This window comes from Doryrhamphus excisus, linkage group LG6 (assembly GCF_037039965.1).
Source record: "Doryrhamphus excisus strain RoL-2023G ecotype Guam linkage group LG6, RoL_Dexc_Guam_v1.1, whole genome shotgun sequence".
In the NCBI taxonomy this organism is placed as follows: Eukaryota; Metazoa; Chordata; class Actinopteri; order Syngnathiformes; family Syngnathidae; genus Doryrhamphus; species Doryrhamphus excisus.
Window position 1 is genome coordinate 22,236,284 of NC_136362.1, and position 22,656 is coordinate 22,258,939.

The 22,656-nt window shown below is 45.1% G+C and overlaps 3 protein-coding genes across 3 annotated transcripts; 2 read left to right on the forward strand and 1 right to left on the reverse strand.

The window, feature by feature from the left end:
• The first annotated feature begins 346 nt into the window (after positions 1–346).
• On the forward strand, positions 347–2,394 carry kbtbd13b (kelch repeat and BTB domain containing 13b). Its single transcript, XM_058087722.2, has one exon. It carries the CDS (start codon positions 575–577, stop codon positions 2,012–2,014), a length of 1,440 nt encoding a protein of 479 aa, XP_057943705.2. The 5' UTR covers positions 347–574; the 3' UTR covers positions 2,015–2,394.
• Positions 2,395–2,918: 524 nt separating this feature from the next.
• LOC131138631 (peroxisomal succinyl-coenzyme A thioesterase-like) lies at positions 2,919–5,150 on the forward strand. Its single transcript, XM_078791020.1, has 10 exons — positions 2,919–3,150; positions 3,215–3,314; positions 3,375–3,565; positions 3,625–3,794; positions 3,878–3,997; positions 4,062–4,144; positions 4,221–4,314; positions 4,384–4,464; positions 4,546–4,687; positions 4,902–5,150. Exons 1-10 carry the CDS (start codon positions 2,955–2,957, stop codon positions 5,006–5,008), a joined length of 1,284 nt encoding a protein of 427 aa, XP_078647146.1. The 5' UTR covers positions 2,919–2,954; the 3' UTR covers positions 5,009–5,150.
• Positions 5,151–6,124: 974 nt separating this feature from the next.
• Positions 6,125–22,554, reverse strand: ctdspl2a (CTD (carboxy-terminal domain, RNA polymerase II, polypeptide A) small phosphatase like 2a). Its single transcript, XM_058087323.2, has 13 exons — positions 22,258–22,554; positions 14,451–14,662; positions 12,803–12,938; positions 12,567–12,713; positions 9,874–10,101; positions 9,669–9,762; positions 9,244–9,355; positions 9,085–9,171; positions 8,961–9,023; positions 8,788–8,867; positions 7,626–7,752; positions 7,445–7,540; positions 6,125–7,092 (listed from the first exon to the last, which is right to left on the reverse strand). The coding sequence occupies exons 2-13, from the start codon at positions 14,637–14,639 to the stop codon at positions 7,027–7,029; spliced, it is 1,425 nt and encodes a 474-aa protein (XP_057943306.2). The 5' UTR covers positions 14,640–14,662; positions 22,258–22,554; the 3' UTR covers positions 6,125–7,026.
• Positions 22,555–22,656: the final 102 nt, after the last annotated feature.

The following is a 22,656-nucleotide window of genomic DNA, read 5'->3' on the forward strand; positions in this document are numbered from 1 at the left end:
CACAATAGTGCTAAGTGTTTATAAAATAGTCTATGAAAATGGCTAAAAATGCTATTATCAGCATGCTACCAATGCTAACATTGGCATGCTAACACCTAGCACAATAGTGCCAAGTGTTGATATGGACATATGTGTCTCTTATGAAAATGACCTGAAGGGCTGCTATGCTAATGTCAGGATGCTAACACCCAGCCTAATAGCACTCAGTGTTTGTATATAAGTGGAAGTGGACAGCGTAGTACGTAGCCTAGAGTACACCACACATGCCGATGTTTTGGTACTTTTCCAGAAATCCAAGGACGCTGCAGTAAAAATATACCAACAGGTCACATGGTTGAAGGGGGTGTGGTCACAGGGGTGACGGTGACCTCCATGTGTGCTTTGATGTTTGGCGTCAACGTGACTCCGCTCAGTCGTGGCGGCCTATCTTTAGCCGCTTCTATTTTAAAGGCGCTGAAAAACATGGAGTCTCCCGTCGGAGCGGAGCGACTCCTCTCCAGCTCCTGTCCAGGATTTAAGGAACGCTTTCAACCGCTGACAGGATTTCCGTCTGGAATCCAGTGGGAGCGTTTCAATGTCAGAGTCAGAAGACCACATCGGCGGCGTGGAGTCGAGGGAGAGTCGGCCATGTTGTCCCTCCGCCGCGCTCCCAGCCAGACTGACGGTGGTGGTGGAGGACACGCCCTTCTCCGAGGACAAGACGTTCCTGGTGCGGAGCTGCGACTATTTCCGTGCTCTGTACCGCTCCGGAATGAGGGAATGTCACCAGCAGGAGATCCACCTGAAGTGTCTGCACGCTCGAGGCTTCTTCATCGCGTTGGCGGTCTTACGAGGCGAGGCGCCGGGCTTGGACGCGGACGACATCGTTGAGGCCATCGAGTGCGCCGCCTTCCTGCAGGTGGCGCCGCTCACAAAGCATCTGGTCAACATCGTGGACTCGGACAACTGCTTGCTCATGTTGCACACGGCTGCGACCTTTGGCCTTTTGGATCTCTACCACGCCGCCGCGTTGTTCATACGAAATATGTACTCCGACCTGGAAGCGGAGGTCAGAAGAACCTTGGCGCCCGACTTGATCTCCTTCGTGGAGTCGCTGACCCCGAGCGCTTTCGTCGCCGTTGGCGCCCACGTGACCTGCAGCGAGAGCGGAAGCGTCCACGCGGCGTCCAGGACCGTGTGCTCCCTGGATGAAAGCGGGAACAGCTGGAAAACGCTGACGGATCTTCCCCTGGAGGCCAGCACCTCCATGGCGGGCGTGGCCGTCCTGGACAACAAACTCTACATCGTCGGCGGCGTCCACGGCGCCCACATGGATGTTGTCGATGCCAGTTTCTGCTACGACGTTTCCATGGACGGCTGGACCAAGCTGGCCGGTCCGCTGCAGCGGCGCTGCAACCTGAGTCTGGTGGGGCAAGATGGCTGCCTGTACGCCATCGGAGGCGAGTACGAGCGGGCGGTGATGTCATCGGTGGAAATATTAGAACTCAAGTCCGGCCGATGGCGCTTCGCTGCTCACCTGCCTCGGCCGGCGGCGGGGGCGGCGTGCACCAAAACCATGGGAAGAATCTTTGTGTGCTTGTGGAGGCCCATGGAGACCACGGAGATCTACGAGTACGTCCCACCTCGGGACGAGTGGCGTTTTGTCACCAGTCTGATCCGCCGCCAGAGCTACGGCCACTGCATGGTGGCCCACAGGGACGACCTCTACGTGATGAGGAACGGCCCGTCGGACGACTTCCTGAGGTGCGTGATGGACTGCTACAACCTGGGAACGGGCCAGTGGAGCGCTCTGCCGGGACACTTCGCCAACAGCAGGGGCTCGCTCTTCACCGCTGTCATCCGTGGAGACTCTGTCTTCACGCTCAACAGGAGCTCCACGCTGGAGTACGTCGTCGGCGGGAAGACGTGGAAACCCAGACGCCAGATGAAAGGATTCCCGCGAAGTGGATCGGTGTGGACGTTCCTGCTCCAGATACCGATCTGTCAAAATGAGAAATTCACAAACAAATCATAAAAGTTAACTGGACTCTTCTTGTTTGTTTGACGTTTCGCCTTTTGATTCATCATGCACGTGCTCGCTGCAAGCTTAGACACGCATGCGCCTGTCGCCGATGCCGTTGTTGGCCCTCGTTTCTCTGCTGCCCTCTAGTGTTCACGTGGCGCTAACGCATCCACGCACGGACGGAAACAGAATTTTTTTTTCGGCTCTCTAAAAAGAGCCGGCTCTTTCAAGTCCATAAATGGTCATATTACTTTTATTCCTTGAATTGATGAAATATTATTTATACGGGGTTATTTATATGGAGCCAAATGTATAAAAAATGACAAAACACAATCCAAAACAGTTCAATCTGATTGTGTGTATTATTTGTAAATTTCCTACTCTTTACAATGAATCAACAAAACATCCATCCATTTTCTATGCTGCTCATCCTCATTAAAAGAAGAAAACAGACGACAGATTCTTCACTCGAAGAGTCGGGTCTAAGAGCCTTCTCGTTCGCGAACGACCCATCGCCAGTCCAATGCAGAAGTAGAGCTAGCATAGCTACTTAGCACTGCAGCGACCAGCAAAGTGGACATTAAACCGCTCATGAAACAGTTTAAAGGGCAGGTCAGGTGACTTGTTACACAGTTCAGACTTCACTATGGAAGAATTACCGCTTCGAAATTAACTTTTATGTCTTTTATGCCCTCACGTGACTCGGCGTGTGTAAAAGTAAGCCGTGTTATGGAGTCACGTGACTGCATTCGCCTTTGTGCAAAGTGACCTTTGACACTTGCTTAATGTGTGACAAAACCGCCAGCGGACTTCACACAGAACTTCACCTGGATTCACCGGCCAGCAGGTAAGACCTGACTAACTTTGGGATAACATCTCTTATTTACAAAGCCTGTTATTGTTTTTCATTGGTAAGACAACATAATAAGACAACATAAGCCAAGACGCGGGCATGGACCTGAGGCATCATGCGGTCAAGTTGTCGGTCCATCCGTCCAGAGGACTGGTGGATGAGACGTTTGTGGTTGTGGTCCAGAATGGTCCTCCTGGAGTCCAACTCACCATCCAAGCCTCCCACCACTGCGAGGACGGACACAGCTGGGAGGCGTTCGCCCACTATGTGGCGGACGCCAGCGGCTCTGTTAACGGTACCCCCCCCATCCAAGAGACACACCTTGGACACTTTGTGGAAGCGTTTTGTTGTCTTTCCAGTGTCCCAGGATGCCAGCCTTGGGGGGACGTACTCTGGAGTGGAAGCAATGGGTCTCCTGTGGAGCCTCAGACCAGTTCCGGGCAGCAAACCTGGAATCAGGTAGACCAGCTGCACAGAACGCATCAGCGATGAGCATCAGGTCACATGCTTGCTCATCAGGATGAGGAAGATGAACGTGCAGACCCCCATGGTGTTCACCATCTCGGTGTATCGGGGTCACCGCACTGAGGGGTTCCTGGACCAGGTGGCGCTGGCCTCTCAGGTGGTGGAGCGCTGGTACATGGCGCCCGGCGTCCGCAGGATCCCCGTCACCCAGGACGACCTTTCGGCCACCCTGTTCCTGCCTTCAGGTAGTCCAGACCAGCCGTCATGGAGGGTTCACATGATCAATAATACAAAGTGTCGCCAGGACCCGGACCGTTCCCGGCCATCGTGGACCTGTGGGGGGGTTCGGGCCAACTCGTGGAGTATCGGGCTGCGCTCCTCGCCTCCAATGGCTTTGCCGCACTGGCTCTTGACTACCTGACCCCTAAAGTCACCCAGGAGACGGGCAAGATGGTGGACGACTCGTACATTGAGGTACTTTCAGGTTGTTTATCGGCGTTTGTTGTTTTCAAGCTAGCTAACTAACACATTGTGTGTGTGTGTTGGGGGGGGGGCAGAAGGCCGTTGGGTTCCTGCAGCAGCACCCTCAGGTGCTCGCCGGCCGCATCGCCATGTTGGGCCTCTCCTTCGGCTGCACCGTCACCCTCAGGATGGCGGCGTATTCGGATGTTGTGAAGGTAGCACATGAGCCGCTGACGGCCCGCCATCCGCATGTTGACTGACTGTGTGGGTGTGTCTCAGCTCACCTGTGCAGTGTGCATCAGTGGAAGTCACGTGCAGCCAATAGGAGCCAAGCAGGAGGACATCCTGGCTTTCTATGATCAGTAAGAGGATCCCAAACAGGAAGATTTATAGCGTCCCATCATGTTGATGTGGGCGTGTCTTCTGTGTGCCAATCAGGCACGCAGACAAGATTCAAATCAATGACAAGAACCAGGCTATCATGAAAATGATCTTGCTGCCAATCACCGGTGACCCCGCCCTCAAAGTGGACGTGAGTCTTGCTTCTGGTCCTCGGTTCTCTGGTGGCTTTCATGGCGTCCATGGCGGTGTCTCCATGCAGGTGGGACGTGTACGGTGTCCTCTGATGCTGGTGGTGGGCGAGGATGATCAGAACTGGCCCGCCCTTGAGTCGGCGCTGGACGTGAGTCGGCATCACGTCCTGTATTGGACGCCATGGCGTTGGCTTGATGGATGCATCATAACATAAAGTTCTCTCCTCCAGATGAAGGAGATGATGGAGCGGGCGGGGAACGACCACCTGCTGAACATCCTGTCTTACCCTGATGCCGGTCACCTGATTGAGCCGCCGTACTCGCCGCACACTCAAGTCAGCACCTTCCGTTCCGTCAACACCCGGCAGAAGAGTAAGTTGTCCATGACAAACGGTACCGACAGTTTGGGCTGATGAGCCAAAAAGAACAAGAGTCATTGGGTGGGGGCAGGCCAAGCGCTTTGCTGGTCTGGCAAACACTCAGACATGGGAGGGGTTCCAGGAAGCCATGGAGAACCACTTGGTCCTTGTGGTGTTCCTAGGCTCCCTCTGGTGGTGAACTTTGTGGTCATGACGTTTGTTTGCAGTCACAGCTTTGTGGGGAGGACAATGCGTGGCCCACGCGTACGCTCAGGAAGACTCCTGGAAGAAGATGCTGGCCTTCTTCCGCCACAATCTTTACACCAACCACTAGCCCCCCGCCGCCCTCAGGACCCCACTCACGGCACTTGGAGCAGCAGAAGGACAAGCATGGAATTCATGGATCAAGCAATAAGATTTTGGTGTAAAATAAATGGAAGTTAAGATGACTACACAGCAGGTCTCTCTGATCAGTAAACATCTAAACCTTCTTGTTGTTGAGTTTCTGACTGGTGGTGAAATGAAACCACTGACTGCATGTAGGCCTCAAAGCAAAGCTTATTAAATCCTACCCCTCCATCTGATACTTTTACAATCACTAACTGTTACGTTTGTTCACTTCCTGCTTTCATAATATATTTCAACTTTTTTTGTTTTAGTAATGTACCTGGTACGGAAGTACTGGGTGATATGAGCATCCAATGCCATAATGTGTACCATAGTGTCAATATAGTGATATATATAGCACATCATGACTGGTTCAAGACTCTTCATTCTTGTATTTAGCAATCCTACCCCTCCATCTGGTACTTTTACAATCAGTAACTGTTAGATTTGTTCACTTCCTGCTTTCCTAATATAGTTTTTTTTAATTTAGTTTAAAAAAAAAAAATTAATTTATTTTTAACTTAATTTATTTTTTTGTCACGTACCGAAGTAGGTGGTGATATGAGCACCCAATGACATAATGTGTACCATAGTAAGTGTCAAAAGGAACAGCCGATTTTAGCAGGATACAGTCATGGAAATTTTTTTATTTTTTAAAAATTATTTGGTATTATTTTCAGTGAATCTATTTTAATGCCTGGTACAACTAAAGGTCGATTTGATTGGACAGATAAACCAGGACTTTAATGAAGCTTCAAATTGTAAACTTGCCAGATTTCCACAAAAAGATGCTAACCGTATGAATCCAGAAATCAGCGCCTCTTACTGGGATCTACTTCCTACTGTTCCCATCCAAACAGGCTAGAAGATGGAAGAGCGGATACTAGGAACTTAACTACCTTATGAAACAATATATAGATATAGATACTGTTATCATGAGTGTAGCGTTACTACACACTTGATGGATGGATATAAAACCATAAAAACGTACTATTGAAGATGATGTGTTCAGGGTACATCCAACCGGATGAACAGAATAGATTTAGCGTGAATGCTACAAAGATTCATATAAAAATGATTTATTTTCAAGGAAACCATTGAAGAACACTGAATACAACAGGATTGATCATTCAATAGTCCAGAAAACTTGAAACATCAGAAAAGATCTCACAAACGTGACGTGTCAGAAACCAGGAATCCAAAACACTTGCTGGTGCTACAAGGGCTTTTTTTCCTCGTACGTCCTCAAACTTGAGATGACAACGTAGAAAAGTGACAGGGAGGGTTTGACATCGTCTTCCAAAAGGGCAGGATGTCAATGTGCAAGATGCCTTCAGATGCCTGAAGCCCGCCCCTTCTTCATCTTACCATCATGGACCAGTACGCTTGGCTTTGTATTCATTTAGTCTATTCTAGCTTACATGACAGAACCTTAAAATATTGTTTTACAAAAAACCTTTGTTAACGGCACCTTATTACAGACAACTGCATGTAATGGAGTAAAGCATCACAGGAGTAAAGCAGGCATACTGCAAACAAAACACACTAACATATTCCTTTCTTTAAAAAAACTAAGAATTCATACTAAAATCCCCCAAAACAACATGACTTAAAAAGCTTAAAAAGGAAAAAAACAACCTGTACATACAGTATATTTACAAGAATAGTCACTAATAATAATAATAATAATAATCCAGGTTTGACTGGCTGTCGTGGAAATGTTCCATAGAACCCAACATTCAGTTTTGTCCACCCAAAGTGGTCGACAAAACACCTTCACAGAGGCCGTGTTCAATCACATCTGAGTGCTTCTGCACAAAACATCTCATTTTGCATTTTTTTTTTATATTAAAAAATGAAGAACGTCAATGTGAAATTTGTGTAGCAATCCACGGAATACACCCTTCTGGGAGACCCAGGGGTCTTGCGTTTTCCAACGTTGATCCATCGGCAAGCTCTGCACGCTCAGTCGGACGGCAAGAGGTCGTGCAAACGAAAGCGCTCTCTGATGTGTGGTCTGACGTCTTCATTCTGAGAGCCGGAAAAGACGGAGTTCAGCCAATTAGCATGTGGAAAATATAGTATATACTGATAAAAGCACTACAAGCGTCAGGTATGCTAACATTTGCACACTAACACTTAGCATGATAAGTGGCTAACTACAAAAACAGCTAAACATGCTACTATGCTAATATTAGCATGCTAGCAAATATAACATTAGCATTCTAACACTAACACATATATATACACATATATGCACACATATATATATTTTTTTTTTTGGGGGGGGGGCGTCTTATTATCTGAACTTAGTGGCATTGGCCTTGGCATGCCGTGATGAAATGGCTGGACTTTGTGCTTCGTCATTGGTGTGAACACCTACCAGCTCCACCAGCTTCTCCAGGAAAGGAACCAGCTTGAGAAGCTCGCTGTCATTCCGATCCACAAACCAACTCTCAATAGGGATCCCATTGGAGAGCTGGTTAGAAGAACAACAGAAAGATCCAAATTCAAACACCCGCCTATTAAAAAACACAAAAAGCTCATTAAACAGTCCTTCTTACCTGATAGGCGAAGGCTTGTGGCGAGTTGTCGATGATTATCGTCTTGGAAAGATCTCGTCCCAAAATGTTGAGGTCTTTGATGTAATTTCCTTGAATGCAGACACAGTGCTCACGAAAGAGACGATGTCTGAACAACACACAAGACGATGCAGATTAGAAAAGACGTGGATGGTAAGCATGACAACGTATGGAGTTGGTGGCAAACATCTATTATTTGGGGTGAGACGTCGCCCAGGCGTACGGCACAAAATCTAATCAACTTTATTTGTAGAGCACTTTTCCTGCAAGGACATGCAACACAAAGTGTGTTACAGAATTAAAAACAATTACATTAAAAAGAAAACAATTACAAAGTAAGCCCCTCCCTCCCACCCACCATCACACACAGTATGGAGACATGGCCTGGCACTGAGGATCAAGGAAACGCCACCTTTGGGGCCATCCACACTGGGAGGAGCCGCCGGCCGTGCCATGGGGGGACCAGCACCTGGGCCCCCCGATTCCGACAGACGGGCAGACCCCCACATCAAAGGGAGGAACCCCCAGCCGGCCGGGTCGAAGGGACCCAAGGACATCACCCCCCCCTTTAAAAGCTAAAGACTAAAAGCATAAAATAGGACTAAAAAGGTAAAAACGTAAGAAGAGTTGAAAATCTGAGTTAAAAGCCTGATTAAAAAGGTTTGTCTTTAATCTTCTTTTAAAATATCAACAGTCTCTGCAGTCCTGAGGCTTTCCGGCAGGCTGTTCCACAGGTGGGGGCCATAGTGGCTCTGGGTTCTGGTGTAGTTAAAAGGCCAGTGACATATAGTAGTGATGTATAACAGGTCCTCTTTAAATGAGACAATGCACACAAAGAACAGAAAAACTGGTGTCTTCTCAGTTAAAAATGAACAACAATACAGCAAAAAGAAGATGTTTGGTTTTGTGGTGGTGTCTTTGCTAAAACTGTCAGACACTCTACAAGTATTCCTTTCTACTGATGGTTGGACAGCTTCAATCCCCAGAAAATGATGGATGTTGCACCGGTCTTTAGCTCCCCTCGTTCACTTTCAATACACTGACGATGGTCCCCAACCTGTGGCTCTCAGTTTTGCAAGCCACACCTTGATGGCGTCATGGATGCATTGTCTTGAAAGGACAACAAAATAAATATTTGACTGACCTGACCAGCTGCTTTTTTGGATCCAAGATGTTGAGCAACTTGTCGGCATACACCTTCTTGGATGCCGTGAAGAGGATGATCTGTGGCATTAAAGAGGAAGAGAAGATATTAAGTATGACCCAGTGCGGCTTCAGATAAGCACAGGTCATATTGCAGTGAGTGAAGAAACTCACCTCGTACATTTGAGACATGCGCTCAAGAAACTCTCGAAAAAAGGGCCTCAAGCGCACATAGACCTGAGACAGGAAGAATAGGAATGTAAAGAGGAACGGGGAATATGGCTGCCAAAGCCACTACCTGGTATATTACGTCCTGGAAGAGCACAGGAAAGGTCAGTGCGGCATCTTCCAGCTCATTCAAACTGCAGTGGACCAGAGTTTCATCCTGAGAAGGTAGAAATCAGTGAAATACCAAACATCTACTCAACACCCAGCCGACAAATCCCTGGCTGCTTACCAAATCCAGGACAAGGGAAAACTCCGGCGTGCTGCGGGTTTTCAAAGGTAACGCTGGTTTGCGTGTCAGCTGCTCCTCTGTCAGAGGCGGCACGTGCTTAATGAAGAAGTACCTTCAAAGCACAAACACACAAACATGGCAACAATCAGTGTGGATTTACAGCGTAGATTACAGAGGCGAGTGTACCGGAGGGAGCAAGAGTTGTGCTCCCTCTCTAAAAAGGAAACGTGAGCTATATACTGGCAAATGACAAAGATTGCGACATGGAGAAGCTAATTGCTGATGCTGGTTAGCCAGGTCCTGTTAAGGAGATACCATAGGAGATGTTCCTCCTACTGCTATTGGGTGATTTCCAAATAATTTTATTATTTTACATTCCAGCTCATCACTCACCGAGGGGACAGTCAGGATTTGGGTCTACTTACGGGTCAAACACCTCCCAGTCTTCCTCGTATGACGGCTCTGTGGGGACCGAGGGTAAAGAGTTTGGATAGCTGCCATCTGGCAAACAACCAGGATCTGTTCATGGAAAATAATAACAATGATAATAATAATTGTCAATTGTGCAATAGTTCAAGTCTAGTGTATAAGAGAAGGTTGGAGTACATTGGGGCGGTGAGGGGGTGTTACCTGTTAATGAGGGCATGTCTGTTTCAGTGACAATCTCTGCATCTTCCACGATGGAGTCTGACGTCATCTGCAGCCTCTGTGGAAACACGGGGGCGCCGTGACAAACGGCGATGCCCTCGGAGTAGGTGAGCGTGCTGCTTGGCATCTCCTCTGCTTGCTCCATGTCCAGTTGCTTCATGATCTCCTCTGCCTCCATCGCTTGGCCGGGAGAGTCCGAACCAGGGGTGGCTGAAATGAAGAACACAACACCATAAGCAATTAATCCATTCATGTAAAGTTATATATATACACATCAACAATAGTCACATTTACATGACTTTTTTGTCTTTCCGAATGGAATCTTTGACTTTTCCGAAAAACAATGGTATACATGGAAAGGAATATTCCAATATGTGGTCTATGCGCCGCTGCAATCCAACAATAGTCAATGGGGCATGCACAGTAAAACGTAAACATCAACATCCCGTGATAGCGGCTTCCCTGAGTCCAGTGCTGATTGCATTTTTAAAACGGGCGAACGTCTCTAGCTGTCATGTCACGTCATATCTGAGCATACGCTGAAAGAATCCAGGATACATTTCAACAGGAAAACATTCAATTCAATGTTGCTAATATTTCACAATTAAACTCGGGACATGTTTTAAGAAAAAGTGGAATTATGAATGAATGATAGGAGGGTTTAGATTGTGTTCCACACTCCTGTTCAGAAGGTGGCTAATGCACACCAAAGCTGCTTGCCAACCGCCAATAATCAGAAGAAGAACGCACCCTGACAATTTCCATTTATATTCTCTTTTTTAGATAAATATAGAAAAAGTTGAATATACAGTGAAGAAAATAAGTATTTGAACACCCTGCTATTTTGCTATTTCTCCCACTTAGAAATCATGGAGGGGTCTGAAATTTTCATCGTAGGTGCATGTCCACTGTGAGAGAGATAAACTAAAAAGAAAAATCCAGAAATCACAATGCATGATTTTTTAACAATTTATTTGTGTGATACAGCTGCAAATAAGTATTTGAACACCTGTGTATCATCTAGAATTCTGACCCTGAAAGACCTGTTAGTCTGCCCATTAGAAGTCCACCTGCACTCCATGTATCATCCTGAATCAGATGCACCTGTTTGAGGTCGTTAGCTGCATAAAGACACCTGTCCACCCCATACAATCAGTAAGACTTTAACTTGTAACATGGCGAAGACCAAAGAGCTGTCCAAAGACACCAGAGACAAAATTGTACACCTCCACAAGGCTGGAAAGGGCTACGGAGCAATTACCAAGCAGCTTGGTGAAAAAAGGTCCACTGTTGGAGCTATCATTAGAAAATGGAAGAAGCTAAACATGACGGTCAATCTCAATCGGAGTGGAGCCCCATGCAAGATATCACCTCGTGGGGTCTCAATGATTCTAAGAAAGGTGAGGAATCAGCCCAGAACTACACGACAGGACTTGGTCAATGACCTGAAAAGAGCTGGGACCACCGTTTCCAAGGTTACTGTAGGTAATACACTAAGACGTCATGATGTGAAATCATGCATGGCACGAAAGGTTCCCCTGCTTAAACCAGCACATGTCAAGGCCCGTCTTAAGTTTGCATATGACCATTTGGATGATACAGAGGAGTCATGGGAGAAAGTTTTATGGTCAGATGAGACCAAAATAGAACTTTTTGGTCATAATTCCAATAAGCGTGTTTGGAGGAAGAAGAATGAAGAGTACAATCCGAAGAACACCATCCCTACTGTGAAGCATGGGGGTGGTAGCATCATGCTTTGGGGGTGTTTTTCTGCACATGGGACAGGACGAGTGCACTGCATTAAAGAGAGGATGACTGGGGCCGTGTATTGTGAGATTTTGGGGAACAACCTCCTTCCCTCTGTCAGAGCATTGAAGATGGGTCGTGGCTGGGTCTTCCAACACGACAACGACCCGAAGCACACAGCCAGGAAAACCAAGGAGTGGCTCCGTAAGAAGCATATCAAGGTTCTAGCATGGCCCAGCCAGTCTCCAGACCTGAACCCAATCGAAAATCTTTGGAGGGAGCTCAAACTCCGTGTTTCTCAGCAACAGCCCAGAAACCTGACTGATCTAGAGAAGATCTGTGTGGAGGAGTGGGCCAAGATCCCTCCTGCAGTGTGTGCAAACCTGGTGAAAAACTACAGGAAACGTTTGACCTCTGTAATAGCAAACAAAGGCTACTGTACCAAATATTAACATTCATTTTCTCAGGTGTTCAAATACTTATTAGCAGCTGTATCACACAAATAAATTGTTAAAAAATCATGCATTGTGATTTCTGGATTTTTCTTTTTAGTTTATCTCTCTCACAGTGGACATGCACCTACGATGAAAATTTCAGACCCCTCCATGATTTCTAAGTGGGAGAAATAGCAAAATAGCAGGGTGTTCAAATACTTATTTTCTTCACTGTACTGTTCAATCTTCAGTGCAATAGTCTCTGCAGACAAGTTAGCGCCATTAGTGCTTCCATCTCACGTTCCCCATGATGACAAACTGTAAACATGGTTGATCAAACATGATCTTCAAACATGAGACCTCCACATCAAATCTATATCAATATACATATGATGTGCTTGTTTTTGATATCGTGCTCAACAGAAATATCAATATTTTTTTTGAAATATCAATATATCGCCCAGCCCTAGTTTAATGTCCTCTACATTATTTTACCAGTTTTGGTTGCTGGTGCGAAGAAGTTGAAGACTGGAGAAAAGATGGTTCCCAGCAGGGTGGTGCGGGGCGGACTGCTCGCTGCCTCAACGGGAGCTTCTAGCTTGCCGTTTGGCTTTAAGGGTTTGGTGTTGCAAGTCATCGTATCTAAAGAGACAGACACAAACGGAAGATGGGAAAATCAGGGGACAGTGAAGTGCTGCTCCATGAGGTTTAAAAGTTCAAGGAAAATGTACCTTTGACTGGACTCTTTCTGCAAACTCGAGAGACTGACTTGCTGGCAAGGCCTCTTGTTTGTGGTGTTGAAGAGATGAGGTCGCTTTCAGAGCTGCAATCAACACGGCTCCTCTTGGCGGGAATATCTGGCTCCACCTGCCAAATCAAAACTATATCAAAACGGCCTTTTGCTGCCCTTGTAATGAGGGTTAAAACACCCCCCCAGGTGAAATTAAACACCCAAAGTTGTCCGCAGATGCAGTGATTCATTGTTGGTGTTTTACATTTAAGCGGCGAAGATGCTTATCCAGCCTGAGTTGCGCTAACTCAGCTAACCCCGCTAGCATCCACTCACACTCTGAGGTTGCCAACAGCCTTTGCCGGTGTTTATCGCCATTTCAAGGAGGCGGTTTAGTGTTTATCGTGAGAATATAAATACTACTACTAGTGAGAATAAATTCAACTAGAGAGGAACTGTGGTATTGTATGAGTAACATGTATACAGGACATGTATGAGGACTGGAAGTCGGGGTAAAATGAGGTTCAAGAGTTCAAGGTGGAGGTGGGACTGCATCAGGGATCAGCTCTGAGCCCCTTCTTGTTTGCTATGGTGATGGACAGGCTGACAGATGAGCTTAGACAAGAATCTCCATGGATTATGATGTTTGCAGATGACATTGGGATTCGTAGTGAGAGTAGGGAACAGGTGGAGGAGATGCTAGAAGAGTGGAGGTTTGCCCTGGAAAGGAGAGGAATGAAGATTAGCCGCAGCAAGATGGAGTATATGTGTGGGAATGAGAGGGACCCGAGCGGAAGAGTGAGGTTACAGGGAGAAGAGATACAAAGGTGGAGAATTTGAAGTACTTGGGGTCAACAGTTCAGAACAATGGAGATTGTGAAAAGGAGGTGAAGAAGCTTGTGCAGGCAGGATGGATGGGTGGAGAAAAGTGATAGAAGTGATAGAAGAGTTTCAGCTCAAATGAAAGGAAAGGTATACAAAAGTGTGGTGAGACCAGCCATGTTGGTCTAGTTTGGTCTAGAGACAGTGCCACTGAGGAAAAGATGAGGATGCTGAGGTTCACATTGGGAGTGACCAGGATGGATAGGATCAGGAAGGAATACATCAGAGGGACATCACATGTCAGAGAGGCCAGACTGAGATGATTGGACCATGTTCAGAGGAGATACTGAATAGATAGAAGGATGCTGCCAGGTAGGAGGTGTAGAGGAAGACCAAAGAGGAGGTTTATGAATGTAGTGAAAGAGAGAGAGAGAGAGACAGATGCAGAAGACAGGGTTGGATGGAGGATATTGATTTGCTGTGGCAAAGTCTGAAGGGAAAAGCCCAAAGAGGAAGAAGAATTCATTGACACCAGTTAGCCTCCCTCAGGGACTGTTTGTTCTGCGTGCTGTCAAATTGCATATCGTATGTACAGTATAGCCCTAAAAATGACCACCAGTTACACCATGTACAATGTCCTTTGAAGAAATGATTGATGATCTATAAATGAAACCATTATCTAGTTAAATGTTTGATTTTTTCTTTTGAATTTGGTTTGGAGGGGGCAGGTAGGCATTTTCAGGGGTAAAGCTGACCCAAGACTTGGAACCGCCAACCCACATCATGACGCCAACAATCATCTCATTGGGTAATTTCCTCAGACTTACCTTGAGAGAACTCCCTCGAATGAATTTCTTGATGGTGGAGACGAGACCCATTTCATTCTTCTGCATTTTGCCTCGACCTCTCAGTGGTGACACTTCCACTGCACAGTGCTTCCTTTTGGCCTGAGACGTGTGGACTTGGCGGCCTAAGGTTGGCTGCTGAGGAGCTTTACGGGCTCTCAGCCGCATCATGCTCTGGCATCACATAGAAGAATCTGAGGAGCAGACAACAGGTTCACACTTGGAATTGAACTGAATTGGAGTAAAGGTGTCTTAAACACAATGACAGACATTCAAGTCCATGCATAATACTGACACTTTGTTTTTATACTGTGCTTTCCTTCTTTATTTAAGGACATGACATGACATTTATACGCCTTTGCAATTTACAACCACAATAACAGACCTATTTATTCTCCACATTTCTGTCACATTTGTCATTACAAAGTCAAACCTCGGTTTTCCAACACCACAGTTTTTCAGAGGATTCAAACTGAATCAATGTTGCCCCAGTTTTCGTATCCTGTCTCAGTTATGATACAATATTGTATGTAGCAAGTCCGCTTGTACAGTTAGCATGCTGCTAAGGCCTGTCACAATAATCACTAAATCAATGAACTGCTAGGCCTGTCAGCATAAAAAAATTGTCTTTTGTGGTTTAAAAAAAATTGTGTGTTTTTTGGAGACAAATAACTAAATAAACAAATAACTATAAAAGCAATCTTAACTCGCTAAATGTACTGCAAAAAAGGTCAGTAAGGATAATTCATAATGCTGCTGACAGAGAACATACTAACTCCTTATTTCTATAGCTTTGCTTCTTCCTACTCCTTTTGGACATGTGGAACTGGGAACTGATTATGGGATGCACTCAATTGGAATCTGATGCATGTTCAAATGAAATAAAACCATTACCATTACAACATCAGACGTTGAGCCACATTAACCTGCAATAATTACTGTTGCGTCAGCAGGTACATTAGCGCTCACTGTCATTTTCTCTCTGAAAAAGAAGTCAGGTTACCATGGTAATAAACTGTCACACATTGGACAGTCGTCATAAAGAGAAAGTTAGCCCTCCACACGGATTAACCTTCATCTCACTGACTTGCGCTACGTTTAGCTTACCTAGTCGCGGATCTTCCGCGACATTTTGGAGGAGATGATACAACATCTACGATGTGCTGTTGTGGTATGCACTGTGAGGGCCGTCTTACAACAGGTATCCTGTTCAACTTGTTGTTTGCCACATTTTCTGTCTTTTTTTACATTGTTTTCCATATCTTTCGTTGGAATGGGGCATTCTCCCACACCTTCAAACCTCCGTTTCCGTCTTTGTCGTCTGCATGGGTGACGTAAGCGCTTTGGCGATTCCTCGAGGCAGAAAAAAAAAATCAGACCATATTTTGTAATTGAGGTACTCAAATTATGCGAGTAATCGTTACACTGTTTAGGACCCCTTTTGGCCCAATAACTGCTTTTATCCGGAGTGCCATGGACGGCATGCTACCAGTTTCTGGCATATCTGAGCATGCTTCCACTGTGACTTTTAACTCTTCCTTATTGTTTGGTTTCTTCGTCTACAGGTTTCTCTTGACAATGCCCCACTGATTTTTTTTACAGCGTTCAGGTCAGGTGAGTTTGAGGTGATTACTTGCCAGATTACAATTTGACAAAAATTAAGCTTTTCACAGTATTCTCATTTTCTTAGTTTGTGGATTTGTAGTTTAATAAGATGAAAATCCTAATTTTATCCCAAAGTTACAACAAGGAATTTGCATGTAATAGCTCAATGCAATTGGTAGGTTTCATCTGCCAAAATAAAACAACTTTTTCTTGATATTCTCATTTGTTTTTTTATGGTAGTACCTGTATATGGCTTAAGGTTTGTAGTTATTTATACAAACCTCTGCTGAAATTCAACTATATATTGTTTTATGTTTCATGATACATCTTAAAGATATTGTGATATTGCTAAGGTCCATATCGCCCAACAATAATACATATATATACATATACAGTGCATTCGGAAAGTATTCACAGCCTTGTACCAAAATTGATTACATTTTTCTCAAAAATTCTACACACCCCATAGCGGCGATTTTTTTTATTGTTGGAAATGTATTGGTAATAAAAAAATGAATAGTCACATTTAAATAAGTACTCACAGTTTTTGCCGTGAGGCTAAAAAAATGAGCTGGCCGCCATCTAAGCTGAGTGATCAGGGAAGGTGACCAATAACCCAGTGGTCACTGTCAGAGCTCCAGCGTTCTTCTGTGGGGAGAGGAGAACCTTCCAGAAGGACAACTATCTCTGCATCCATCCACCAATCAGGCCCGTTTGGTAGAGTGGCCACAAGGAAGCCACTCCTTAGTAAAAGGAACATGGTGGCCCGTCTGGAGTTTGCCAAAAGGCACCGGAAGAACTCTCAGACCATGAGAAACAAAGTTCTCTGGTCTGATGAAACCAACTCTTTGTTTGAGTGAATGCCAGGCGTTACATTTGGAGAAAACAGGGAACTGCTCATCACCAGGCCAACACCATCCCTAGTGAAGCCTAGTGGTTGGTTTTCAGCAGCAGGAACTGGGAGACTAGTCAGGATGGAGGGAAAGATGACTGCAGCAATGTACCGAGACATCCTGGATGAGAACCTGCTCTCGAGAGCTCTTGACCTCAGACCGGGGCAACGGTTCATTGTTCAGCAGGACAACGACCCTAAACACACAGCTAAAAATATCAAAGTGGCTTCAGAACAACTCTGTGAATGTCCAGACCTGAATCCAATTGAACATTGAACATCTGGAATTGGCTGCGCACCAACGCTTCCCATCCAACCTGATGGAGCTTGAGAGGTACTGCAAAGAGGAACGGGCAACACTGGCCAAAGATGGGTGTGCCAAGCTTGTGGCATCAGCTTCAAAACAACCCGAGGTTGTAATTGCAACCATAAGTGCATCAACAAAGTATTGCGCTAAGGCTGTAAATTTGTGTTCATGTCATTTTTCACTTTTTATTTTTAATCAATTGGCAACAATTTATTAAAAAATGACATTGACGTTACGGGGTAGAATTTTTGACAAAAAAAATTTAATCCATTTTGGAATACAATCACCCAGCCCTACAATAAAGTCAGAAATTTACTGAAATAAAGTCGGAATATTATGAGAATAAAGTCATAAATCAACAAGAATACATTTATGGTAATGGTTGTATTTCATTTGAACATGCATCAGATTCCAATTGAGTGCATCCCATAATAAGTTCCCAGTTCCACATGTCCAAAAGGAGTAGGAAGAAGCAAGGCTTATTAAATCCTACCCCTCCATCTGGTACTTTTACAATCACTAACTGTTACATTTGTTCACTTCCTGCTTTCATAATATAGTTTGTTTTTGTTAATTAAAAAATAATTCTTCATTTTTAAATTAAAAAAAGTTTTTAATTTTTAGTCCCGTACGCTCTGTGATATGAGCATCCAATGACGTAATGGGTACCATAGTAAGTGTCAATATAGTGATATATATAGCACATCATGACTGATTCAAGACTCTTCATCCTTGTATTTAGCAAACATCAACTGCTTGTATTGTTTCTTGAATTGGCTCATCGTTGTGCATTGTTTGATTTCCTTACTCAATCCATTCCATAGTTTGATTCCACATACTGATACTTAATTCTCACAAATTTACAAGAAAATATATTCTACAATTAAAGTCGTAAATTCATGAGACAAAAGTGGTATGATTGTGTATCATACATGTCGGAGGGAAAATGGAGCATAGTGGTTCAGGATAAAGAAGGGAAACTTTCCTCTTGCTTCAGGCAAGCTTTTATTTATATAACAGAACAGATGTTGACGCGATAGCTAGCCTTTTAGACAGGAAGTTCTTGTAAACATTAGCTGTATTTGCCTGCACAGCCACAGCGTTGAAGATTGTGTTTTTTGATTACAGTACATAATAAGTGAGTACAACCCGTATCTTTTTTCATGTTTATGATTAAATAGCATTTAATGACTCCATATTACTGTTTGCTCTTTGAGGATACAATGTTGACAGATATCGTCTAAAGCAGGGGTGCTCATTAAGTCGATCGCGATCTACCGGTCGATCGCGGCGTGACATTAAAAAAATATCATCCTAGCATCAATGCCGTCACTTGATTGATATACAGGGCAGCCATTCAGATGACAACTGAATGTTGCCCTTCGGGTGACCAATCAAATCAAACAACGTCTCTAAGTGCAGCAGAACTTACGATGTCAGCCTATCATCCATCCCCGTTACTTGATTGACATACAAGACAACCAGTCAGTTGACAACTGAATTTTGACCTTTAGGTCACCGCTCATGCGTAAACAACGATGCAAAGTGCTAAGCTAGTCGGCGAATTGCGTCAGATTTTAAGCCCTCGCTAAAGTTTATGGTCACTAAAATGAGTGAAGTAGCTGGACCAAGTAAAAAGGCAAAAACATATCACTTCCATACGGAATGGGAGGTGGACTTTTTTTTCACAATGTCTTTTTCGAGAGCGAAAAAGATCAAGCGAGCTTTTGCCCTTCTGCTCCACGGGAGGTTTCCGTCGTCCCCGAGCTCGCCTTAGGACACCTGCGTTACCGTTTGACAGGTGTACCACCCCAGTCAAACTCCCCACCTGCCACGGTCCCCGGGCCCCGGGCTTATTGCTAACATTATTCTCATTATTATTATTTGCTATTTTCCTTTCCCCTCCTGCATTTTTCATCAACATTTTGTGTTTTGCTTCGTCGGCCAAAAAACGACCACGCCCAAGAGCGGCTGAATGCTAGCTTTTGGTGTGCAAGGGTGATAAAACAGAATGTGCCATACTGTCAGCTGAGATATCAGCTCGGGTTAATTTTTGCCCAATATGTGAAGGTTCACGACAGTGTTCCATCAACCGGGTGTTTGATGGAACAAACACCCGGTGTTTGTTCTTTTTTTTCCACAGTGTCTTTTGCCTCATATGCCATTCTACCATCGCAGTACCAAAGAAGGGAAATGTGGAGCGGCATTTTCGGACTATTAATGGAAGTTACGACACCGACTTCCCGCCGAATAGCGAGCTGAGAAAGAGAAAGGTGAATGAACTAAAATCCCAGTAGACAGGACAGCAGTCATTTTTCACACAACATACTTGAAAAAGCGAAGGCGGCCACCGAAGCATCTTTCCGGGTGTGTCACGCCATTGTTAAAAACAAGAAGTCCTTCCAAGACGGAGAGATGGTAAAAGAGGCATTCGTTGAAGCAGCTGACTCATTGTTCCGGGACTTTAAAAATAAGGCAGAGATATTATCTTCAATCAAAGCTCTGCAGCTGTCAAGACATACAGCTACACGTCGCTGTGATGCCATGGCTGAGGATTTAACCCAGCAAATGTGGACGGACATCAGAAATTGTGAATTTTTCTCACTGCAGTTGGACGATTCTACGGATGTGAGTGACACAGCCCAGATTCGCATGGTGTTTAGTGATATCACTGCAAAAGAGGAGCTATTCACGGTACTTCCCATGAAAGAACAGACGCGAGGAGAGGACATATTTCAGACGTTTAAAAACTTTATCGAGAAAACTGAGCTCCCAATGTACAAATTGGTGTCTATCACTACAGATGGAACACCTGCAATGGTTGGGCGTGTGAATGGATTTATTGCCAAGTGCAGGCAGGATGATGTGTTCCCAGACTTCTTGAATTACCATTGCATTATCCACCAACAAGCGTTAAGCGCTAAAACGCTCAACATGAAAGAGATCATGGATGTGGCAACGAAGATCGCATGTTCTATTCGAGCCAGATCTCTTCAAAGACGGTTATTCCGTGCACATCTGGAGAAGGCTGACTGCGACCACTGAGAGTTGTTGCTACATACTGACATGAGATGGCTTAGTCGTGGGAAATGCCTCCAAAGATTTTGAGAGCTCTGTCCGGAGATGAAGGAGTTTTTCCGTGTATCTCGACATGCAGCATACAAGCAGCTAAATGACGGTCAGTGGCTGTTAGACTTGGCATTTTTAACCGATCTGACAAACTTGTTGAATGACCTTAATCTTAAGCTGCAAGGAAAAGACAGTGAAAAACAGTGACCAATATGATCAGCTCAGTTAACGCTTTCAAACGAAAGATGCAACATTTCTCCACAAAGCTGCAGCGCCATGATTTGGCACATTTCCAGAACCTGGCGTCAGAGTTGGAGACGCAAGGGAAGGCCTGTGAGCAACTTGACAGTGCACGCTACACGGAGCAGATCACCGATTGTCTGTCAGAATTTGACAAACGCCAGTCGCTACATTCATGTGCTATCCTTTTCAGGAAGATGTTGAGGTTGATTCACTCGCATCAAACATTGCATCACTGTTTCACATGAACTCTTCTGGAGTGGAAGATGAGATTTTGACTCTACAAACCGACATTGAGCTGAAGTCGAGAGCTCATGGACAGTTCTGGAACTTACTCACGGAGGAAAAGTACCCCAACATGAGGAAATGTGCTATCTCTTTGACTGCATTATTCGGCTCCACTTATTTATGTGAGTCAGCCTTTTCTTACATGAAGATCATTAAGTCCAAATACCGTTCCACCATGACTGATGAACATTTGGAAGTGTGCGTGAGGCTGGCTATCAGCAGCTACTGTCCGGACTATGCATCCCTGGCTGATTCAATACAGTGCAAGTCATCAAAGTAAACTCAGGTAATTACAAAAAATGTTAATAGTTAATTATGTGTGTTTTGCAATATTGGCTCATTTGGTTATGTAAGGTACATCAACATACATTGTACGTACAAATAATCCTCAATACATTTGAAAATAAATAGATGTTTTGCATTTCTGTAGTGGGTAGATCATTTTCTCTGTCATTTTAAAAGTAGCTCGCATGCTGAAAAAGTGTGAGCACCCCTGGTCTAAATCATCACAGTAACCATGAGGATGATGATATCAGAGTGCTCCTGCGTCTGGGGAGTCAACTCAACAAAATCAAAAGAAAATCTGTGAAATCTAAAAAAAATGCAGCCATTTCGGTCTGCATTTGTGCGTGTCATGCTGCAAGTGTTGTGCATTATGCCTGCAAAACAACAGTAATCACGTGGCACCATTGCCGTGTGTGGATTTGGATGCAAAGAAGGTGAGCAGCGGGATGACAACATTCCCTCATGTCGCTACGGTTCTCTTAGCCGGTGTGTCTCATGCTAACCGCACGCCACGCCACGCCACGCCAGTGTGTTGCTTTAAGTTGCGGCCGTGTGACTTAACATGTCCAAAATGTGTGTTCACAACACCTCTTCCCGTCAAACAGTCGGCCACCACAGACAGCGATTGTTGATGTTAGCCCGCTGCTGGCTAACTTGACTCAGACATGAACTACTGCTGAAACGGGACGCCGGCACCCGGCGGGACTGTGAGTGTGTCATTAAATAGCAGTCAGCGGCTTCTTTTGTCTGCTGTGGATTTAAAAAATTGACACGTGGGAATAAATACGATTCATTTCGTTGCTGACGTCGGTAGCTAGTTAGCATACAAGCTAACACAACGCGATCCATATAAAAAGAAAAAGTAATATTATCGGTAATATTATATTATCCAACGCTTTTATTGATCACAAGGGAGCCCCAAACACGCCAGTAACAATGTCATCCTTTTCTCCAGCCAAGATCTAGTGTTTTAATTCCCTCCATGACTATTTTCAGCCATTAGACTACGCCCCCTTCGTAGGCTAACCGCTAGCTAGCATGGAAGCTAAACGGAGGAGGGGTGAGACCAACGTTTCTTATTCACATGTCGTCCTTTTACTCACATAAAATGGAGGAAGGGCTTCCAAACGTCCGGTGGCCTTTTCAGCTAGCTGCCCGACCCGTGACGACCACCCGCTCCGACAGAGGTCGGGCCGTGCATGTAGCGGCAAGCTGCGGCGTCCGTCGCTGTCGACAGGCAGTCACAGATCCGCCATGTCTGAGGACGCCATTTCCCGCCTCCTCATCACAAACACACGCTAGTGCGCGCGAGAGTGCGACACGCGCGCGAATCAACGTGGCTTCGTCAACAGGAAAGCACCAGGCTGGACACGCAACTTCCTAGAATGCTCACATTGGAAAGAACACATATTTCATACATTTAGGAGTTTCACGATCAAACAGTTAGATTTATATCATATTATATAAGATTTATTACATTATATTATATTTGATTGTATTGT

Bases quoted from the DNA above. Each gene is read 5' to 3' on its own strand.
- kbtbd13b (XM_058087722.2), top strand. From the start codon at position 575: ATGTCAGAGTCAGAAGACCACATCGGCGGCGTGGAGTCGAGGGAGAGT.
- LOC131138631 (XM_078791020.1), top strand. From the start codon at position 2,955: ATGGACCTGAGGCATCATGCGGTCAAGTTGTCGGTCCATCCGTCCAGA. The intron at 3,795-3,877 runs GTACTTTCAGGT...GGGGGGGGGCAG, and splicing joins TGGACGACTCGTACATTGAG to AAGGCCGTTGGGTTCCTGCA. The intron at 3,998-4,061 runs GTAGCACATGAG...GGTGTGTCTCAG, and splicing joins CGTATTCGGATGTTGTGAAG to CTCACCTGTGCAGTGTGCAT.
- ctdspl2a (XM_058087323.2), bottom strand. From the start codon at position 14,639: ATGATGCGGCTGAGAGCCCGTAAAGCTCCTCAGCAGCCAACCTTAGGC. The intron at 7,753-8,787 runs GTCAGTCAAATA...TGTGTTGTTCAG, and splicing joins CCAAAAAAGCAGCTGGTCAG to ACATCGTCTCTTTCGTGAGC. The intron at 7,093-7,444 runs GTAGGTGTTCAC...TCCGGCTCTCAG, and splicing joins TGGAGAAGCTGGTGGAGCTG to AATGAAGACGTCAGACCACA.